General features: G+C 36.3%; 1 protein-coding gene across 1 annotated transcript; it reads right to left on the bottom strand.

Moving 5' to 3' along the window:
• Positions 1 to 10,576: 10,576 nt before the first annotated feature.
• Positions 10,577 to 22,377, bottom strand: LOC107497277 (cytochrome c oxidase assembly factor 1 homolog). The gene is made up of 7 exons (XM_016118943.2): positions 22,318 to 22,377; positions 21,436 to 21,484; positions 20,172 to 20,224; positions 18,360 to 18,459; positions 15,991 to 16,139; positions 12,095 to 12,171; positions 10,577 to 10,778 (listed from the first exon to the last, which is right to left on the bottom strand). The coding sequence occupies exons 1-7, from the start codon at positions 22,375 to 22,377 to the stop codon at positions 10,577 to 10,579; spliced, it is 690 nt and encodes a 229-aa protein (XP_015974429.1).
• Positions 22,378 to 23,322: the final 945 nt, after the last annotated feature.

Here is a 23,322-nt window from a genome sequence, read left to right on the forward strand (position 1 = left end):
ATACCCTCCTCAAATTCTCTCAAAGTAGAGATGATGTAATGGAATCTCAGAAGGAATATAGTAATCCACTCCCCCCCCCATCTATGGGGGTATACATTCCAAGACCCCCAGTGGATGCCTGAAACCTCACAGATAGTACTGAACCCTGTATATACTGTTTTTTTCCTGTACATACATAACTATAATAAAATTTAATAAAGTGGACACAGTAAGAGATTACCAATTAAGAGATTAATAAAGACGATTATAGCGATATACTATAATAAAAGTTATGTGAATATCCCATTATTAAAATAAGAATTATTTGAACATAAGTATTAAATTACCAAGACGGTTGATCTGATAACTGATCTGGCTTCTAAATAACTTATGGGTGGATAGTGATAACAGCATGAATACACTAGACAAAGAGAGGATTCATGTCCTGAGCAGAATGGAGCAGAATGGCAAGAGAGTTCATCATGCTACTCAGAATGACATGCAATTTAAAACATGAACTGTGTGTTTCTGGAATTTTCTATTATAAAAGTAGAATATTTCTGGAATAGTCTACTTTTGGAACACAGCTGACTGCAGATAACTGAAACTTCAGAAAGCAAAACCATGGATAAGGGGGGACTACTGTATGTGATTTGCATAACCTTTACAGCTCCTGGCAGAAGAAAGGATAGAATAATTTGGCTTTCCAGATTGTTAGTCAAGGGCTTTTACCTCAGTAAATTCTACTTTGGCTATATTTTAGTTAATGTACATAACAATAATTTTTAAAAACTATTTTTTTATTTTGAACTTTTTTTTAATAATTAAATGATAAGTAACCTGAAATTAGGCTAGTGTAGAGGTCAGCATACAATGGCCCTTGCTGCCTGTTTGGTAAATAAAATTTGGGGGAAACACAGCCCATTCATTTACATTTGTCTATGGCTGCTAACACTATAAGGTTGAGTAGCTGCAACAGAAATCTTATGGCTTGTACAGCCTAAAATAGTTATTAAATGGCTCCTTACAGAAGAAGTTTGCTGACCCCCAAGTTACTGTAATCTATTCAAAATGGAAATTTCCTACTTAAAACCAATATTGACACAATCCTTTGGGGAGCAGTTTATTTTACATGGCGGAATAATCTTTTGACTTTGATTTCATTCCTTTTTATAGATTTTATTAAAATTGGTGAGGGTTTTATTAACTAAAATGAAACTATTTTACTAAATATGTTATCAACAGTAACATAACTTTTTACATAAAAGGGTTCTTAGTTTCAAAATACTGTGATGGGTTTCCATGAAAATATCTCTTTAACTGTTTCTATTATTAAAATGGCCAGCTTTCTAACAAATTATGAGAGAAATGTACCTAGGGAAAAAAAATCAAGATATTTAGGAATATACATGTTTAATTCTCAGAGAGATGGAAATTATTCAGAAGGGGAGGATTACTACCTCATCCCTGCCATTTTGAAGTAGCATAATCAATGACTCTGTTCTACACTTTTAAAAACATTTTATTTTCAAATAATTATAGACTTATAGCAACTTGGAAATACAGTAAAGATACATCTTAGATAAGTATAGTACAATATCAAAACCAGGAAATTGACATTAGTTCAACATGTGTGTATAGTTCTATACCATTTTTATTACATGTAGATTCCTGCAACTACCTCCACAATTAGGATACAGAACTATTTCATCCCAGAAAAGATTAGTTGATGTCAACATTTTACCTGTTTAAGTATATCAGACAATGTTATACATTTTGTTTTTACCATCAACCAATTCAGAAAACTTAAGAGAAGAAGGAAAGTCTACAATATTTACCCCTATTTTTGCTTTTTCCATTTTTCTTCCTGATGTTCCAAGGCTCCTTTAAAAAAACAATTTTCAAGAACTTCCTTTAGTCATCTTTTTAGAGTAGGTCAAATCAAGCAACAAATTAAGTTTTTAATTGTCTGAGAATGTCTTTATCCTCCATTTCTGAAGGATAGTCTCACCAGTTACAGAATTAGGAGTTGACAGTTCTTTTAGCACTTGAAGTTTTTTTTTTTTTTTATCATAGATTTCTTTGGGTTTATGCTGGTTGGAGTCAATCAACTTCTTGAATATATAGGTTTATGTCTTTTGCAAATTTTGGATAATTTCAACCATTATTTTTTTTCAAATACTTTTTCAGCCCCAACTTCCTCTCTTCTCCTTGCGAGACTCTGATGACAAGTGTTAGATCTTTTTGTTACAGACAAATTGGTAGTATTTTCAGTCTCCTTTTTTTGTTGTTCAAATTAAGTAATTTCTATTTTATCCTCAACTTGCAGGTTCTTTCCTTTGTCCTCTCCACTCCGCTGTTCAGCCCATCCAGTGAGATTTTAATTTCATTTATATTTTCAGTTCTAAAGTTTCCATTTGGTTCTTCCTTCTATTTCTTTGCTAAGACCATTTTGTTTGTTTTTGTTTTTGATTTTTTTCAAGCATGTTCACAATTGCTTATTAAAACTTTTTTAAATGATGGCTGCTCTAAAATCCTTGTCAGATAGTTCCAACATCTGTGCCATCTCTATGTTGGTATCAGTTGATTGTCCTTTTCCTTCAAGTGGAGATTTTCCTGGTCCCCCCTATGAAAGTGCGACTTACTGGACATTTGATTTTATGAAACTGTATCATTTAAATCTATTTTAGTAGGCTTTCTCTGATACCACACTGATGGATAAAGTGGGGTTAAGTATTGTGCCTCCTCACTACTGCCAGATGGGGGGAAGATACAGCTGATTTTTTTCCATATTTTATTATGATCTCATAATCATTTATAAAATAATCAAATATTTCCTCCAATTTTCAAAACCACCCTTATTACATAATAAATATTTAAACACTCTGAATTCAGGATTTATATTCTGCTCCATAAATCTGTCATTTATTTCAGTACATGTACTATATTCAGTTAATTTTTGTAGTTTTATAATGTTATCTGGTAACATAACCCTGCCCCAATTATTATTTCTCTCAGATTTTTCTTGGCTTTTAAGATATTGTGATTAAATAAACATAACATAAAATTTGTCATTTTAACCATATGAAGTTCATAATTCAGTGGCATTAAGTACATTCAGTGCTATGCAACCACCACCACTATCCAGTTTTAAATCTTTTTCCTCACTTCTAAAGGATATCTGTGCTCATTAAGCTGTCACTCCTTCCTTCTTTTTGTCCCTGGCAACAACAAATCTGCTGTCTCTAATGGATTTCATATAAGTAGAATAAGTACCTGGCACAATTATTGGCTTTATCAAAGATCACTTTAGTGGTTGTTAAAGATACTTTGAAGAGAGACTATGATGTGGAATTCTACATAACTATAGTTTATTGAAGTAATATATAGAATCACATCAAGTTTTTGACATATAGGCATGGGGGGAGGGGACCTCATTATTGTGGGCTCCATTAATACCATGGAAGTGAGAAAGCTTATTCCTGATAAATGAGGGTGGAAGTGCAGGCTCTCCCAGTGGTATCCACTGACACCATAGGGAGTAGGGGGACCATCAGGTAGTGATGAAAGTCCCAGCTCCACACTGGGCCTTTGCTGCTCCCAACCCAACAGCAGATCAGGGGATGCCTCATTACGGCCTAGTGAGGGAAGAAGTCTAGGAGTTCCACTTCGCCTTGCCGACAGGGGTGAGGCCATGGTTTTTTCCATGGTGTTTGGGTAGAGTAGGGCAATTTCTGTGAAACTGCCTTTCAAGGTTGCCTTTTTCCTAGTCCTTTGGCTTGAGGGAGCAACTTTTCTTGGCTTGTTGTGTTCTCATTAGTGTTTCTGGGCTGCTGGTTTCACCAGCACACAGTCTGGGATAAAAGAGGCAAAAGAAAACCCAGGGAACTCACTTGCATCCCTTGGTCCTTAGTCAATCTGCCTTCTGTTCATCTTTCAGAGTTGTCTTATATTTATTTTATATATGTCCAAGGTATATAGCTATGCTTAGTGGGAAGAAGAGGGAGGAATGTAGCTACTCCCTCCTACTTTGTTTTAAATAGTGAATTTTCTTAAAATGTGGTCCTAGAAATAGCTTAGTTTGTAGTTTGAAAAATGGAAGCAGTTTTTAAAATATTGTTTAACACAGATGAACTTTTATAACATTCCTTTTGAATTCTGGGAAACCACTAAGGACATGTTCTGTAATCACTTTCCTCCAACCCTGAAACTACAGTATTTAGTAGCAATATCAGAGGTAAGGAGTTATCAAACTGCAGGAAGTTTAGATGACATATTTTAAATAAAGACAAAAGTTTTAAAAATCTCTAGATTTTAAAAGTTACACGAAATGATCTGTTGGCTAAACTTTTGCAATGACAGTTAAAATAGTATAGTTTTCCCTCAGTAAAATTTTCAATAGTGGTCTTTATTTGGGCAAATATGGAGCCCATCAGTTACTAAATTCAATGTTAGGACTAGGACTAGGAATTAAATGTATTATATAAAAGAATACATTATGCATTAAACATATTATATAAAAGAATACATTATGTTATATAATACATATTATATAAAAGAATACATCAATAAAGTAGATGTTTCAGAGTGGTTGATTAATTCGTGCTGATCTTGCCATCAGCAGCTCTTATAGCCAACATGTACATCTGCAAGGTAGTAGAATTTGAGAGATGGCTTACTGGTCTAATTGGAACAAAGCTAATTGGGCTATGTAAAAATTAAATCAATAGGGACCACACAAACTGGGATATAGATTATCAAAAATGCATTAAATACATTATGTAAAAGAATACATTATGTTTTTCCTAATAATCTGGTATATTTGACCCTTGAATAATGCAAGAGTTAGGGGTGCTTCCCTAACTCTCATGCAATCAAAAATCCATGCATAACTTCTGACTGTCCAAAAACTTAGCAACTAATAGCATACTGTTGACTGGAAGCTTTACTGATAATATAAGCATTCTATTAACACATATTTTGTATGTTACATGTATCATATACCTATTCTAATAATAAAGCTAGAGAAAAGAAAATATTAAGAAAATCATAAGAAAAATACATTTACAGTACTGTGCTACATAATATATACTGCAAGATAATTGTTTACAAGATGATCTGTCAATATTGTCCTGATACAAAACACTAAAGCTGTTATACATATTACCAACACTAGACATCAAAAATGAAAAGATAATGTGAAAAAGAAATCCATATTTATTTACAAGTATAACATTTCATGTATTGATAATGAAATAGCAATAAGGCTGCTTTATGGTAGCTTAGTATAATTGACACACAGGAAGTGGCTATGAAATTATTACAGTAGTACAGTATGTACTATTGTTAATTCTATGCAGTTATGATGATACTGCATCTTCACATTTGTTTACATTACTGAGAATGGCACCATGTATGGTCTGTGTTGTGTATATAATTTCAATTAATTTACTTTTTATGATGATTGGTCTATATTTTATGGCAGTAAATGATAATAGACTAGTAGATACTACACATATTTTATGCATTTATGACATACCTTTTAAAAATTTTTGATATTTCTAGGCTTCCTGTTTCTTCTGCCAGTTTTTTCAAATTGTTGCACACCTCCAAAAAGTTTTCCAATATATTTATTGGAAAAAATCCATGTGTAAGTAGTTCAAACCCATGGTTTAAGATTCAACCGTATTTTACTTCTTTCTGCTTCTCTATTTTAAAGAGTGGAATCTACATGAATATCTTTCAGGGAAAATATCTAAGTTCCTAGTTTTATATGGTGAATGATTTAAATGACATAGGTATGAGAGAATTTTTATGCCAACCAATACAGCAATGAGAGAGAAATTAAATGATTTGTTGAACTTTTTTAAAATGCTTTTTTTTCTGGTTAAAAAGAGAACGCAAGGTTCTAACAACCATCCTCCATACTTTTACCACCAGAATAATCTGAACCTAACCCTTGTGAGCAGGAAAAAACTCAGACTCTCCAAATGGATTTCAGAAGCAAGGCCATGAAGTGCCCTGTAACATGTTCTCAAAGCTTCAGCTTTTGCTCAGTTTTCCTCATGAGCCATTAATTGTTTACTTGATTAAAAACAAACAAACAAACAAACAAAAAATCCAATAAGATCATTTTTAATATTAAAACTTATGTAGATGACTCAGATTCATTATTCTTTGCTTTCAAGTTCCTCTTTTTGGGGCTGAGATATTAAGTTTTAACTCAATGGTTTTAATTCTGTACAGGATTTAGCTACCTTCCTTCATCCCATGTTTAACAGAAATAGAAAACACTGTCTTTCCCTTTGAAATGCTAGTGGTCTTTAAGTATCATTTTTCAAAGAGGGGTATAATTTTCTCACAAGTTTTTAAAAGATTCTTCCTAAAAATAATTAATTAATTAATTAAACAAGCAAATAAAAAGGTTTTTCCTGATTATATTGTATCATTCTTATCCTCATTTAAATCATTCAGCTAAAATTGGGGGGGAAAATCTGTCATATATAAGTGAAGAAATCTGCCATCCAGCTTGATAAGGCATTATAGGGTAAATAAGTATAGACTTTTGGACAAGTAGCTTGGATTTACTATTAAACATATATTTTATTTTTTGGTTTTAAAATAATTTTTATACCATTTTTATTAAGATACAATTCATATGCCATACTACTCATCCTTATAAAGCATATAATTGTGTTTTTTAGTATATTCAGAGTGTTAATCCAACTAGCATCTATAATTCCAGAACATTACATCATCCCAAAAAGAAACTCTATCTCCAGTAGCAGTGACTCCCTATTCATCTCGTTCTGCTTAATATTAAAAGCCTCCTTCTTTGATCTTGCTGATCTAATTTTTCAAAATATTTTGTATAAACACCATATTAAAGCGAATACCTTCCATAATTTCCTCCCTGACTTAGATGAAATTACTTACTTTGTGAGAAAATTCTGAGAGAGTCTATGTAGATACTGGAGAGAAGGGAGATATTTTACCTGAGATGCCCTAATATTTATCTAATTTATCATTTTTAAAACTCAAGCCCTATGATAAGAACTCATGAAGGAGCATTGACAGAGTTTTAGTGCCCTCATTACTTTGTAAAGATTACGCCTGAATACTGTAAAGTTACTTAATATAAAAAAATGGACAATGTCAAAATTATAATTTTGTCATCTACACTAATTGGCACATTGAGTATTTTAAACCAAATCTCAAGCACCAAAAATAAATTTATAGTGAAAAAGTCAATACATGGTTCCCTCTAGGGGCAGAGCAGGAATCCCTGGGACTTGGCTAGAAGGGAATTTTCTGGGGCAATGGGTGAAATGATCTATATAAAGATCCATATTATCTTCATAATATGGATTACATGAATGCAAACATTTGTAAAAATACGTGGAATGGTACACTTTAAGAATGATGCATCTCACTGTATGTAAATTTTACCTTTAAATGTAAAAAACATATATTTAATTCTAAGCACTTTTTTTGTTTTGCTTTTTAGAGTTAGCAATTCCATAACTGTCCTTTGCATATTCTAAACTTGAGCAAATCCATAAACATACCCAGGATAACAAGAGCGAGATTTCCCTGTTGAGAAATTACAAATGTGGAAAGTCTCAAATATGTGTGCGCACACACAAACACTGAATGTAGTTTAAGATTTATTGGGGTTTATTTTTGCCACTAGGATATATCCCACCAAGGATGTTGAGTCAGAAGTGTTTTAAAAGTCAGTTGAAATATTTCTTCTCTATATTGTTTCAATATTTTAAATATTTTTTCTTTGTGCCTTATTTTTAAATTATATGAAAACAAAATATCATGGTTTCAAAGTCAAAACTATAAAACAAGGTACATTCAGGGAGGTACAGTTTCCATCCCTATTCCCTACCTATATCCCTTTGCCATCTGTTTGCGTCTCCTAAGGTAACTACTTTTTTTTTTTTAGTCCTTTATTTTATTTTTAGTTTCAAGTATACTACAGTACATTGTTTAGACATTTATATAGTTTATGCAAGGATCCTACTGATTACTCTATCTCCCCTCTGGTTATACGCTTAGCCATTATGTTACTGCTGACTGCATTCCCTATGCCATGCTCCCCATTCCCATGACCATCTATCAACTACTAATTTGTACTTCTTTAATCTTGTACCACTTCCTCCCAGTCCCCCCACTCCCCTCCCTTCTGGCTGTCACTAGATTGTTCTCTATATTTATGAGTCTATTTCGATTAGTTCCTTTTGTTCCTTAGATTCCACATATAAGTGAAATCATATGGTATTTTATTTTTCTCTGACTTATTTCACTCAGCATAATAACCTGTAGGTCCAGCCATGTCATTGCAAATGGTAGGATTTCATTTTTTGCACTTCTGGGTATTTATCTAAAGAATACCAAAACAATAATTCATAAGGATCTATGCATCCTTATGTTCATGGCAACACTATTTACCATAGCCAAGATATGGAAGCAAACTTAATGCTCAGCAACAGACAAATAGATTAAGAAGTTATATATTCCATATATACAACGGAATATTATTCAGCCATAAAAAAGATGACTTTTATTGATTTCAGTTACTCTTTCATTGTTTCTTTTTGAAAGAAGAAGCTAACATATACATACAGAAATCTTGGATGTTATCCCACTCGCACCTCATTGATCAAAGCGAATTACATGGCATGGTCACTCCTAAGTTCAACAAAGCAGGGATGTATAATCTTTTCATAAAGAAGGGCACTGAAAGGGAAAGGAACCAAAATATTTTGTGAAAAATAATGCAATATACTACATATTATATCACTGAATGCAGTTTATTAACATTTTACTTAGAATTTTACAACATTCATAGGGAGATTGGTCTATAGTTTCCTTCACACTTTATAAAAATAATCTGAAAATTAAAAAATGACTTATTACTGCAAGGTAACTGACAAACATGCATGTTAGCTAAATTTAAAAGGTAAGTGTTCTGCAGTGGGGGAAAAATAAACTAATTTCTGCTTTGAAAGCTTTTTAATAACAAAAGGCATTTAATATACCACATGTGATCTGTGGTACCTGTATCTGAGACATTTTTAAAAATATTTTCATCTCTCAACTATTTGCCCTAAATCATAAAATGCCACTGATTTTCTGTACACATTCCTGACAGTACTTTCAACTCAGCAATTCTGCCGAAGTCAGCCAAAAGACGAGCCTGGAATATGAACAGGTTACTAGGGAGGTAAGAATCTTCTTGTGGGTAGAGATTGGAGGTTTTCCTATCGCCTTTCTGCTTACTTCATGACCCCTACCCTACAATCCTGTCATCAGGCCTCCTATATATATAGCATCTTTTTCCCAGGCATCCCGATGAACAGTATAACCATTGCCTCACCTATAAGACAGGTAATTGCTAAATATTCATATTTTTCATATGGACAAACTAAAAACACCAAAATAGTCAAGTGGCCTAAGGCTGCTTACCTTCAGAAAACTCTCTAAAGCTGCCGTCTATTGAGCATTTCCCTGACCCTTCAACTACGGTGGAGGACAGAGGCCACTATTTGTCAAGTTCTGACTGTTTTATGTATATATATTTCAACTTCAACTTTGCTGAATTGGTAAATGGAGAATGGTGGGAAGGAAGAAAGGTAGGAGGAAGCCAATAACAAAAACCGAACAAATGACAATAAAATTTATGAGTTGAAAGACATATAGTACATATTCAGCATGGTCTCTTAAACCTTTATTAACAGTAAAATCATATACTTACTCTCAAAACTGATGGCTACAAGCTGAAGGCAAAATGCTAATGCTGGCATTCATACTATAGCCAGCTTACCTTAACAGGACTTTGTTTTATTATGTTTTCAGCAAACCTATATACACTGGCCAAATTGGATATCTTATTTCTGGGGCATAGATCACATTTCTCCCTGCTGAGATTTTTTTCATGTTGTTCTTCCTACTTGGAAAGCACTCCATCATGCCTGCTTTATCAGAATATTAGACTTCAAGGCTCATATGATTTCACTTATATGTGGAATCTAAGGAATAAAAAGAACTAATTGAAAACAGACTCACAAATATAGAGGAAAATCTGGTGACAGCCATTAGGGAGGGGAGTGTGGGGGCTGGGAGAAAGTGATGAAGGGTTAAAGAAGTACAAATTAGTTGATAGATGGTCATGGGAACGAGGAACACAACATAGGGAGTGCAGTCAGCAGTAATGTAATGGCTAGGTAGAGAGCCAGAGAGGAGAATGTACCATAGGTACTTAATATTAATTCGAGTAGAGTGACCAAAATAAAAGGCTGTTCTTCCTCAGCATCCTAATGTTTACAATTAAAAACTTGTTTAGTAAAACTTACTCTTCTCGTTGGAGCTGAAAACTGTGAGGGGTGTGTGGGGCATAGAAAAGAAAAGAAGTGAGCACCAGAAAAAAAAAATCAACAAATCTTTGATTACTATTCCATGCTTTTGTACAGAGAACTTCGAAATAATTATAAATGTAATAGTAAACATTTCTGATTAAATAAAACCTCAATAGCCTTCATTGTCAAATTAGAATTATACCAACATTACAATATGCCTGTACATACAATCATCCCCCTGGGTAGCTAGAAAACTGGCTTGAAGCCATAGAGAGTATATAGTGATGAGGAAAAGCAATGCCTGGAGAAAATTGAGTCTTTTTGGTCACATTCAATCCTTTTTTTACTTCATTACCATTTTCCCCACTGTGTTCGAACAAAGGAATCTGCTGACCATTCTTGAGCTCTAAGAAGACCCCCTGAAGGTGCCACCTGATAGAAACCGAAAGTATAGTTTCTAATCAAGGAAACACTAAGGCAGAAGACATGGTCAAAAGTGGGGAAAGCAGTTTTTTGGAATGTCTTAAATTTCTGTAGACACTATTTTATGTTAACATAATGCTTTGACATTATGTCGATGTCAAACATAATGTCAACATCATGTCAATACCTGTTCTTGTTATTTAATTAGCATCATTGTCACGGCAAGTTCAACAAATTACTGACTGGGCAAACTGTAGGGGCATCAGGAAAGAGCAGGAGCAGCTTATAGCCCATTCCCAAATTCATGCGGACCTTCAACTCTTGGCTGGAACCTGGCCAGCTCCCTCATCAAGCCCAAATTCTGGAGTCAATGAGCCCAGGGACAGCCTGTTGTGGGCTACCTAAGGGCTGCTTGTGCCTTTTGTCCTGGAGAATTAAAACACATCCTGGCTGAACAGCAAACACCTCTGAGAGAAGCTTCCCAGGAAATGAGTTAATGTAGCTATTGACACCTAGACAAGAGAAGCCAATTAATGGGGTGGAAAGCTCACATAAAAAATGTGTTGAATAATTCTGGAACAGGAATCCATTCCTTTATTTATTTGTAACAATCGAGGCAGTAGTTTTAGAAGCTGTTAAAAAAATATCAAATTATTGTAGACGTACACTATAACTGCAAAGTTCTTCAAATTTAGCAGCATAAAAAATGGACAATTTTATAGATTGCACTGGCTTGATGACGAGACCATGAAACTTTTCAAGCTTTGAAAAACTAATTCTTTTTTAAAAATTTTTTAAACTTAATTTTATTATTAGTTTCAAGTATACATTGGCTAGACATTTAGTTTATAAACAGTCCCTGATTGCTCTTTCTCTCCTCTGGCTGTACACCTGGCCATTACATTAATGCTAACTGCATTCCCTATGATGTGATCCCCATCTCTGTGACCAACTATTGACTACTAATTTGTACTTCTTTAACCCTTCACACTTTTCTCCCAACCCCCTAACCCCGCCTCCTCTCTGGCCATCACCAGATTGTCCTTTATATTTATGTCTGTTTTTGTTTAGTTTGTTCTTTTTATTCCTTGGATTCCACATATAAATGAAATTGTATGGTATTTATCTTTCTCCGTTTGACTTATTTCACTCAGCATAATAACCTCCGGGTCTATCCATGTCGTTGTAAATGGTAGGATTTCATTTTGAAAAACTAATTCTTATTACTGTAATCATATAACTACAAATGAAAATGGGAATTAGGATTGTTTCCATCAGAGGGTTCTCCTCCTGTTCCCCCAAACCCATCCATTTTCCCATAATACCTCTTAAAGAGGGCATCTCTGGATGAGCTGACATAGAGATAGCCTTCTGACTTGGATCTAGAGACAGGAATCTTCAACTGGGAGTATAAAATGAAAAGATATAATTTGATATGTCGCTGTCCTTTCAAGAGATGACAAAACAAAGGTTTCTAGAGCTACCCTAGAATATCCAGCGATTACCTACAGAATCAGGTTGTTTTCTAACTTAAGCCTAACTGGAAAATTCACTTTTTTTCCCATCTAGTTCCCTCTAAATGTCCTGCCACTCTTTGAATGGGTTGGTGAGGTCAAGAGCAGTCCTCTTATTTGGCAAGGAGAATTTATATGCTAAACTCAATGCTGTGAGTACTTGCAATGATTATTTAAAAATCCACAGTTAAAAAGAACTATAGATACATGTGACAACATGAATAAATATCAAAAATATAGTGAAGTGAGGGAGCATTATCCAAATGAACATAATACATGTTTCCATGTTCTAGAACAAGCTAAACTATGCTGGGAAAAACTATTGGAAAAGTGATTGCCTCTGGTAGGCTGCAGTATGTGAGAGGGGACAAATGGGGAAGAAAATGAGGAAACTGTCAGGTGATGGAAACATTCTCCATCTAGATAGAGATTTGAAGTGTATGTATTTGTTAAAATTCATCAAATAGGACACTTAAATTTATACCTTTCACAGAATGTAAATTTTACCTAAAAAAAAAGGAATTATAAACAAGTTCTTAAACTTTAGTTAATGATATAAATGTGAAGTGAATGGATGTTGGAAAATAATAATATGTGTTTATGGACAAATAAAGAAATGGCTAGATGAAAATGAGTATGGGATAAAGCAAAAAAGAACAAAATGTTAATTGTAGAATCCAGGTAGCAGCTTTATGGGTTCCATAGCATACCTTCTTTTACTTTGCCTATATGTTTGAAAGTTTTCATAATAAAAGAGAAAAAAAAAAGTTCACTATTTAAAAGGGGGAAATTTTATAAAAAAAAAATTGATATATACTTTGACATGGACCATAAAGAGTATGCCTTAAAAAAAAAAAAAAATATATATATATATATATGAAGGCTCCTTTGGGAAAGACAAGGAGTTTTTGGTTGGTTCTTTGTCACCAGTCACCACAGGCTGGGCTCACACCATGTGGGTAGTACTACCTAGATGCTGCCATGTTCAGAACCTAGGGAATCAGCCTGAGAAACTCTGACTGAGCTGGTAGGTGTTTTCTAATGTTCTTATTAGAAATGTGTGTGTGTGTGTGTGTGTATGTGTGTGTGTGTATGTATGTATATGTATGTATATATACACACATACATATATATTTAATACAATATTTTTGGTTTTTTAGTAAAAACTAAAGACAGTTTGAGCCTTGTGAAGGAGATACAATGCAGTAACAAGAAAGCCCATCATCAGGTACCTCCCAGGGTGATAGGCAAAGGTACTTTCCTGGGCTAAGAGATGGTGTATCTCACCCACTCCAAACTACCATCAAGAGAAAATCTGCTTTGGTGTACACACATCTGTACTTTCTAAAATTCTCCCTTTTATTCACTTAAATAAACTTTAAAGAAGACACAGGTATGGGATGGTGTTTCCATACCCTGAGTAGACAAGCAGTCACCTAGTCACACTAAAGCAATTCTCTAGGGTTCCGCTTTTGCAATCAAGCTACAGCTCTTCTCAGGGGATTATAAAATTAAACAACAGAGCATATACTGGGCACCTATGCACACCGAAAGAAAATAAAACAAACCATATAAAGGGAAAGAAAAGGGCTAAAGTAAGTAGGATTTTGAAGTATAGCAAACAGAGGGATCAATGTCCAAACTTGGGGCAGTTGTGCATCAGTTGATGAGGCACTTTATAGACTGATATCTTCACCGTCTAGACCTTGCCAGTGAGTAAAGCAGGAGTACCTGGTAGACAAAGATGCTGGTAGTTTGTGACTATTTCACCCATACACTTGGGGGAAAAAAATCCTTCAATATGACAACTACCTCATGAACAACTAAAGCTTTTCACTTCTGGACAAAATAAAGGAACTACAAATAAAGGCATCCTTATAAACAGTTGATTGTAAAGGAAGTGAAGAATCCTGAGAGAATGTCAAACATACTTCACAACTGAAAGAGAAAAAGGTGGGGCAATAGCTAGCTCTGGGCCAGCAGGCCCTGAACTATGTAACTGTGGAGTCACTGTGTTCAGCAGCAGAGGTCAATACCCAGCACCACAGCCAACACTATCATAGAGCTACCAAGGGCTACAGGAAAGCCCAGAAAGAAGCCCTCTCAGAAGCAGCCAAATTGGGCCCAAGTAAAAGCTGGGCCTAACTAGGTGGGGTTCCTCACTAAAACCACCATTGCCTCAATGACTCACTGGTTACCAGATCAAGGAACTGATGCTGCATCATCCTGCACTCAGCAAAGGTGACTGCAGGCCTCTTGAGCACCAAAGTAAGGCATTATGCTCTGTGCTGGGAGTCACTGTGAACAGCCAGACCCAATCCCTGGCCATTCCAAGTTTTTGTGCTTGCAGGGATCCAGTCAAGTAACCAGAGATGGGATTTGGTGACAATGGAAATAAGGCTAAGTGGCACAGAATGTGCACTCCATACATGTCCACTCCCTTCTCTTTCTCTCCCAGGTTCCCTCTCTCACTTAATGGCAATGCCGTTTTTCCATTTAGCCATGGCGGACATTAAAGATAATCACTTTGACCCACCACTCTCCTACTATAAAACTGTTATCAAGTTCTATCACCTACCCACCACAATAATTTTCATATCCATCTCATTTCTGTAGGCCGTGGCACTGACTCATGCTCTCACCACTGTATACCTGTGTGGCCACACTGCTTTCCTAAAGGCTTCCAGTCCCCAGGTATTCCCAATCTGAATAAATTTACCTTCTTTTAAACCATAATCTAGATCAAATATTTTTATCAAAATACTTGAGCATGAATTGCTTTTGTAGTTAGGGAAAAAAAAAAACAGTAAAACTATTTCCATGAAAAATAATAAAAAACAACAATAACAAAAAAGAAACTTGATCAGATTATCTCACTCTTATTCTCAAAATATTTTAAGGATTCTGCTAGTCACAGAATCAAGTGTGTACATTTAGTTGCCCCAGCCCACCCTACGTCCCTCAGTAGCCTGAACCTCCACTAAGATCACAACGGCAAGGAATACAGTGATGTGCCTTCCTATGTATGCAGCTCCTCAGTCCATCATTCCTTTTCTTCACAACAACCTCCAAGCCCACTACTGATCCTCTACTCTATACCTTAATATTTCCTTCACTCTGTATTATTCTAGAGTTTTAAACCATAAACTCTGAAAACCTTCTGCATCTCTGTATAATCCACACAGAGAATCATTCCTCTAATTCAGCATGTACTCAACACATACTTGTTAAACTGAAGAACAAATGAAATTTATGTTCAGGTGAATTTTATCAGCCGAACTCTAAAAAAAAGACAAAATACAGATGAAAAATAGACTGCCATTTCACACAATTGATATAAGTTTCGAAACTAAAATTTAAAGAGTTGTTTACATTTGAATGAGAGTTAACTGGCTAAAGATATATTTCAAGCTCAAAGCTAAAGTAAGTGTTGACAAACTACCTCTGGTCATTATCAGTTTAAGATGGAGACTTGAGCATGAACACTGCATTCCCTGCCACATCAATTCTCCAGAAATGAAGAAAAATACATGAAAATAAATTATTCTATCATGTTTTTTAAAAAAGTTCCTAAGTAATCCCTAGCAGTTTTACATAGTGGTTTCCTATTCCAAATTATTATTCCAGCTTCCTCCAAGACTCTCTCCAGATTATGGCAGCTCCCTCCTCTCCTTCATAGCCTGTAGTTCACTGGGGGATCGTGTTACCTGGACATCAGCAATGTCCACGAAGTGGTACTTATCACTGAGTTGGAGATAATGAATGTTGAGAGGCGTGCCCAGAGCTTCCGGGGCCTCTGGACAGCTATGCAGCTGCTCCAATGCCAACTGGTAATAGGAAGCCCTGGAAAAATTTTCTAAGTGGGAAAGATAGTTGTTACTTTTTTTCTTTATTGAACTTGGTCAAGTAGGTTCTCTGTAGAAAGTTAAATGATACAATTCATACATAGCATGGAAACAGATACAAAATCAAATTTGTGGATGGAAGAATTAGGAACTGACTATTCTAAAATGTTCATCTTAGAGACTCCAAAACCAAAGTTTACAGTCAAGATCTGTGTGGGAATGTGGCAGATGACCTTGGGCAAGGTACTTGATCTTTTAGTGTCTCAATTTATTCATCTTTCATTTCTTCACCTCATTTGCTACCTCATTTCTTCATCTAAGAGGTCCGATCTGATCTCTAACATTCCTTTTGGTTCTAAAGTCCTAGGATACTAAGACTTGCTCAAAGTGACACTGCTAGTTTAAGGCACAACGGGGGCCAGAATCTATGACTGAACTTCTAAACGCTGCTTCTTCCACTAAATGAAGGACTTGATAAAGTAGTAGAAAATAGACCACAATATCAACAAAACAAAATCCTCAGGCCAAGATATAGGACGTGACAACACTAACTTTTCAAGTTTATAGATTTATGCTAACGTTTCATGTAGGTAAAAGCATTTAAACTGCTCTCAGTCTCTGGTATCCTTCTTGGCCAAAAATCTATTAGGAACTCCAGGAAGCACCTCCCTAATAGTCTAAGGTACATGCAGCCCTAGGGAGAAAGCAAAGGCAGATTTCCCAAAGTTTCTTGTTTGGCAACAAGAAATAGCTTCCCTCCTGTAGGCCTAACAACAGTAATAGAAGGGAGAAGCACCTCAAGCCTGAAGAGGGTGAAAAGGCCCCTCCTGTGCTGTTTCACAAGAGTGGGACTGCAGGGTATGCTGTAGGAGTTAACAAGGTGCCAGCCATTAAGAGGAAAAGGAGGAACAGATGATGGGGTCCAGACAATCTTTACTTAGTGATGTCCATGGCTAGACACTCTTCTCAATATGTCATGTATCTTACAATTCTCAATATCTCACAGGTATGAGATTTATTATTTAATTTTTACAACCTCATATATAAGTACTAATATACTCAGATAAGGAAACCAAGGCCCAGGAAGGTGATGGACTCCTTCACAAGGTCACACAGCTAGTCAAGAGCTAAAGGTAGATGGATGGACTGATCTATCTAATCAATACATCTATCTATCTATCTATCTATCTATCTATCTATCTATCTATCAATCAATCATCTATCTATCATCTATCTAATTTTCTGAAGGTGGATTTAACCAGTTGGCTGCAGAGTCCAGCTGGGCTGTCTCTATCAGCTGACTTCAGCCTAAGGGAGTAAGGCTATCAATCTCTCCATCTAAAAAAAAAATGCACCCATTCCTGTCTATCTTGCCTCTGTCCCTTTGGCAGAGGGGAGAGGAGGCAGAGCTATCCCAGTCTGATTTATACCTGGGAATACTCGTCTTGGGCCACATCCAAACTGAAGGACCTCTGGGCTGACTGAAAAAAGGTGGGAAAGGATGGGTGGGGATGATGCTGTGCTGTTTACCAGTCTGCTGATGATTCTAACATCCTAGCAGGAAGTGAAAATGCTACAGAGTCAGGGTGAGGAGCCAAGCTGAGAGAGTATGAAGGAACTTCAAAGAAAGTCACTCTGAAAAATCTGCTGCTGCTTCAAAACCAGATTAATAAGTGGCCTTAAATGTCTTGGCTGTTCACATAATTGTGACCTGTCTTTACAAATTCAAATTTGAGTGCAGTGGAGTTGGAAGCCACATCTATTAAGATTTTGCTATCCTGGACTCTGCTTTTATTTTTTGCTCTCACCAGAGTCCCTTGCTCAAGATCCTCTCTTCCACTAAATCAACATCAAAGAATGGCAGGGCAAACAGGCTGAGGACACATGAGAAATAGACAGTTTCCCCACCCTTCCCTCTCTTCTTCATGTAATTTCAGAAATTTTGTATCTTCTGTGTGTGCACTGGAGTGGAGGTCTGTCTTGTTTTTTGCAAGGCTTTTTATGCAAACAAATCCAAGTCTTTTCAGTTGACTTGTGGCTCCTAAAAACTAGAATTATAGGATAAGGAAGTGGCTATAGGGAACAGAAAGGTGTACTGGCTTCAAAAAATAGTCCTCTACTCCTTTCTCTAATCTTCAGAAACCATCTGAAGAATTTCCTTTGATGGCGGTACCCCTGGGATAAGAGAGCTAGGAAGAAGCTATGCCTCAGGTGGTTGTCTGGATACTTACTTTGTATAAGGTAATACACAAGGGCACAGCCCCCACTAGCCATCACACTGGTAAAAAGGGCCAGTTTCTCCAGAGGCATTGGTTTCCTGCTTCCTGGAAACTTAAAAACAAAAGATGTAAATGTATTGTTAGATTCAGGTTTATGTAAAGAGCTTTTGCCTGTACTGGGCTACAAAGGGAAAGGAAAGCTAAGGAAGAAGCCAGCAAGGAGGTGAGGCTACCTTCCCTCTTTTGCTTCCTTTCAGAATTCCAAGGCTGGTTCTGGAGCCAAAGCAAAAGTGCCCTTCTGAGGGTGGCCCATGTCCAGGACCTAGGCCATGGGGCTGATGGCTGAGCACAGAGCAAGCATTCAGCCCCACTGTCCTGATAGATAGAACCCAGCCTGTGTGTCAAGTCCTGCATTGCCAGAAAGCACAGCCACTTTGTGTCGTGCCAAGTGGTAAACAGGAAGCTTATCCTTTTGTGGCAATAGCTTGTCTTGTGAGCCTTTGAATGGGCCTGAGCAGTCACTGGCTACTTTCTTTCATATTTAGAAAAATGTCCTACTCCTTGAATTAGGAAACCATGGTCATGACTTTCAGGCTGAATGAAGAGATAGAGAGGAGACGGCTCAGGAAATTCAGAGAACGGATGGATCTTCTAATTTTAAAGAGGTCTTTTACATCAAATTGCCTGAGTTCTAAATTTTGACAACTGATAGTAATTTTTAAAAACTAATAATATACATGTGTGAGCCAGATTCTTGTTGTAGGCTCCAGTTTGCTGCACTGTGACCATTTAAGCTGCATTAGGTAATCCTCACCCTAGGTGAGAAAAATTTCTCTTTGTCTGTCTTCGCTGACATTATTCCAAAAAGAAATGCAATTTTGAGCAGAGATGGAAATCCAGTTTTAGATAAAGAAAAGATGACCATAAAGTATTTTTGTCCTCATTTGAGCGTTTACGTTAGATTTTATGAACTTCTTTAGAAAACAAAGCCTTTGATGTGACCCAATGTGGTCTGAGCCTTTACAGATCCCGCTGGATGGATCTGTGAATTAAGGTAAACACATTCTCATTCTCATTGTCTGCTTCTCTGCCTTCTAGAATATGGAGAATAATAACTGTGTACTTGCTATTTCTGAAACCTGAAGGTAAATGAATCCATAAGAAGGCCTATTGGAGAAAGTTTGTTCTTCATGTAAATATTCTTTCTGGGAACTAATAATTAAACACACCCTTGGATAGGGCTAAAGTTGACCAGTTCTATACAGAAATAGCTTTGAATTTCCAAGTGTATGTATATAAAGGGTTTTGATCAACTAATAAAATTAGGCAAGGTGAAGTTTTAGATCATCCATGTATTATTTGCTTTTATACTGTTTTGTTCAATTAAAAAAGGGTGGCTGAAATTCCAAATAAATATACTGCAACTGCTTTCAGAGTTTTAGCTTGTGCTGCATAGTATGAAAGAATATTTATCAAAGTTGAGTGTAAAGTTGATTAAAGTAATATGATCTGGGAAAAGCCATTTAGTTTAATAATGAAAATGGTCAGAGCATCTCCAAAGACAGCATTAGTCAGATCTTGCTTAATTGGAAGGAGAGCTCAACAGTGTGGGGCAGTGAGCCTGAGTTCTACAAAGCTTCCCACAAGGTTGCACAAGTGAGATGTCCTGAAATAACTTAGAGAACAGATACCCCATCCTTCATGTGAAGTTAGAGCCACAAGTGAACACTAATGACCAGGAAAACCACAGCTATTCAGGGAGCGACATATTTATTGTCGAACTTGAGGGTACCCTGGAGAGTTCTAATGGGGATCATTCATTACCTTTTGCCACTTTGTAGCACAGGCTTCTTGAAAATTTTCAAAGAAAAGTTGTCCTGCAATTAGATAAAGATTTTACATTAAAATTGTGTTTTCAAATCCAATTTTCTCTGGTGTCTAGTTTGTAAAGTCAAGATTTATCACCAACCCAAGCTTTAGAACATGAACAAGAAGTTAAGCTAAACTTTAAAACAAGCTTTGTCTGTAAAAAGGTCCTAGTTTTCCACCTTTCTCTTCTGCCCTGTAAGAAAAAGCAAAAAACAAACAAACAACAACAACAACACAAACAAACAAATGAAAAACTCCAAACAAAAAAAAAAACTTGTTGCTTTGCTGTTTTTGTATCTTTTACTGCAGCAATCAGAAAACTGGTGTGGTCGGGGAGGGCACGTAGTAACTGCAATGTACACAAGCATAGGCCCACTCAGCAGCCAACTGAAACAGGATGCTATCAATATAAGCTGTATGCTATAGATTAAAAACAGCTTTTCAGGATTAAAAAGAAATAAATGTATATATAGCCTTTGATAATATTGATAATAACAGTAAACATTTATATCTCTGACTACTATTAGGTGCCTGGTATTACTCTAAGCACTGTACATATAATAATTCATATAATTTTTACAACAAATCCATGAAATGAGAACTATTGCTGTCATCCCCATTTTACAGATGAGTAAACTGAGGCCAGAGAGATTAAGTAACATGCTTGAAGTCACATAAATAAGTGTCTAAGTGGTAGAACTGAGATTCAGATCCAAGCAGTCTATCTCCAGGGTCTGTACTCTCGACCATCATGATATACTGACTGTAAGATATCTGCTGACTTCAGAAACATTAAAATGTAGGGGGAAATATGTCTCCGAATTACAATATATTCATAATGTTCAGTGCAAAAGGCCTTGTCAAGCATGCCTTCCCTGCTATTTTTCCAGACAAGAACGTGGCGTGTATTTGTACTTTGTTCTTTCTTTTCCTTAGCAAATGACTGTTGAGGGCTTGTTCTGGTCAGACAAATGGTGCTGAGGGAAATTCAGATAATTCATAATAATTACAACACAGATAGGGTCATCAAGTACAACTGTGCAACTGGGCACAGCACAACCCTAGCAGGGCGCCACTCACAGGGTAAACAACCTAGACATTAAGATGGTTTTTCAACAGTTAGAAGTGTCTTGAAGAAGGGGCAGAAACCTTTTTCTAATTTGCATAAAGGCACCTATGAGTGAGCAGCAGCCTGATTAGTGTGACCAGAGGTGTGTACCAGGAGTGGAAGCAACACCTAGAAAGTAGTTGGCCTTGTCTGGAGGGAACTAGAAAAGATTTCACAAAGGAAATTGACTCTAAGCAGAGAAAGGCGAAGGGGTGGGAGAAGGGCTTCAGATCAGTGGAAATGGCAAACAAAGGCAAAGTGGCAGAAACAAGAGCCACAGAACTGCTATGAAAGTCTATCTACCCTGAGATGCTGAACTCTACTTTGCAAACAGGAAGAGAAACAACACAGCAGGAACAGCAGGAGGCTTTTGTGACATATTAGCAAAGGCAAGAGCTAAGACCAATGTAGTAAGAGTGGATCAAAAGGACAGTTTCTTAAAATACTTAGAATTGCTGTCATTTGCTAATTTGTACACCAGCTTATTCATAAAAAGATGGCAGGTTAACAAAGATACATACATTAGAAAAATAAGTAAATAAATGGATGAGGAAATAAAGACAAATGGAAAATAATTTTAAGAGAAATACACCAGGGGTAAAGTTAGTGTATAAAATTAAATACTCTCATGCACTACACATTTCTTCAAGGTGGCCACAGATTTGATACTTTCCTCTCTGCTCAGGAGAAGGAGAAGACTGAGCAGCTTACAAGGTCCACAGTGTCCATTGGGTTAAACATGAATCAGCAGCAGAGGAAGAATACATTTCCTAGTAATACCTCAAGCCCGAGAAAGATCTTTAATGCATGTTTAAAAAGGGATTCTCTCAAACAGTTGGTGTTGCAAATATCTCCAGTATTTTTTTTCAAATGATTATTTTTTATAACACCCCATAATGAAAGCCACAAGCACAGTCCAAGAGAAAAACAATAAACAGAATTTTACAAGTGGCCCAAACAGTGGAAACTTAGTGGGAAGTGCTGATAAGTTACCTGATCCAATGGAGACATGAGGAAGTCATGATCCACCTGGTCTCCATGGAGCTGTTCCATGTGTCAAAGTGGGTTGACAAGTTTAGGACTGGGGGGCAAGAAAGGGGACTCAGTTCTTGTCCCTCTTTAACCAGCTTCAGCTTACCTACCCCATCAGCTGTTTTTTGAAAAGTCTTCAGCAGCCTATAAACCTCATGAAAAAAAAATTCAAAAAGGCACTGTAGAGTACGGGAGACAGATTTTAGTTTTTCTCAAGGAAGGCTACATTTTAGAACTAAGTTTTTGATAAGAATTAAAAATTTTTAATTTGATGTGAAAATCTACAAGAAGTTCAAATTCAATTAGTTTACTATATCATCAATTAAAGGAAGATTTTTTTTTTTTTGCTTTACAGTTAACCAAGAGGAAAAGATTATACCCTATTCTGAAAATTAAGGGGCTGGTTTAGCTGCAGGAGGGTTTAAAAAGTATATAGAACTTTCCTTACAGAAAGCTGTACTAGTAGCTCTGCTCTGACACACAAAAAGTGACTTAGGCTCCCAAAGGCCAATGGTTTATAAGCTTTTTCAAAGTATAGAATCCCTTTCTAGAGCCAATGCACAATCTGTCAAACAGATGCCAGTATATCTGCTCCAGCTAGCACAGGGTTTATGGTCTCTCCTATTTGTGTCTTCAGGAGCTCCTGATGAAGGAGGTCTGTAGGACGTATTACTTGGGGGATGAAAAGAAGCAGCCAGAGGGTTTGAATCTCAAGCAGAATCCAACCAGGGCAGGGTGGAAGCAGTCTGCAGTGCAATCTCAGCCTCAGCTGCACGTCAGAATCACCTGAAAAGTTTGAAAAATAATAACAATAAAACAAATGTGCAAGCCACACCCCAGACCCATTAAAATAGAATGGGAGGGGGGAGTGGGTGGGATCTAGACATTGATGTTTTTTAGCCTCCTCAGGTGATCTTCATATGCAGCCGATCTTAGAAACCAATGGTCTATGTGAACAAGGCACAG

The sequence above is a fragment of the Rousettus aegyptiacus genome, unplaced genomic scaffold (genome assembly GCF_014176215.1).
Source record: "Rousettus aegyptiacus isolate mRouAeg1 unplaced genomic scaffold, mRouAeg1.p scaffold_m13_p_13, whole genome shotgun sequence".
NCBI classification, from domain to species: domain Eukaryota; kingdom Metazoa; phylum Chordata; class Mammalia; order Chiroptera; family Pteropodidae; genus Rousettus; species Rousettus aegyptiacus.

Coding starts and splice junctions, on each gene's coding strand:
- LOC107497277 (XM_016118943.2), bottom strand. CDS start 22,377: ATGGAACAGCTCCATGGAGACCAGGTGGATCATGACTTCCTCATGTCT. Junction 21,485..22,317: donor TCATGTCTCCATTGGATCAG/GTAACTTATCAG, acceptor AATCTTTTCTAG/TTCCCTCCAGACAAGGCCAA. Junction 20,225..21,435: donor AGGTGTTGCTTCCACTCCTG/GTACACACCTCT, acceptor ATCTAATTGCAG/GACAACTTTTCTTTGAAAAT.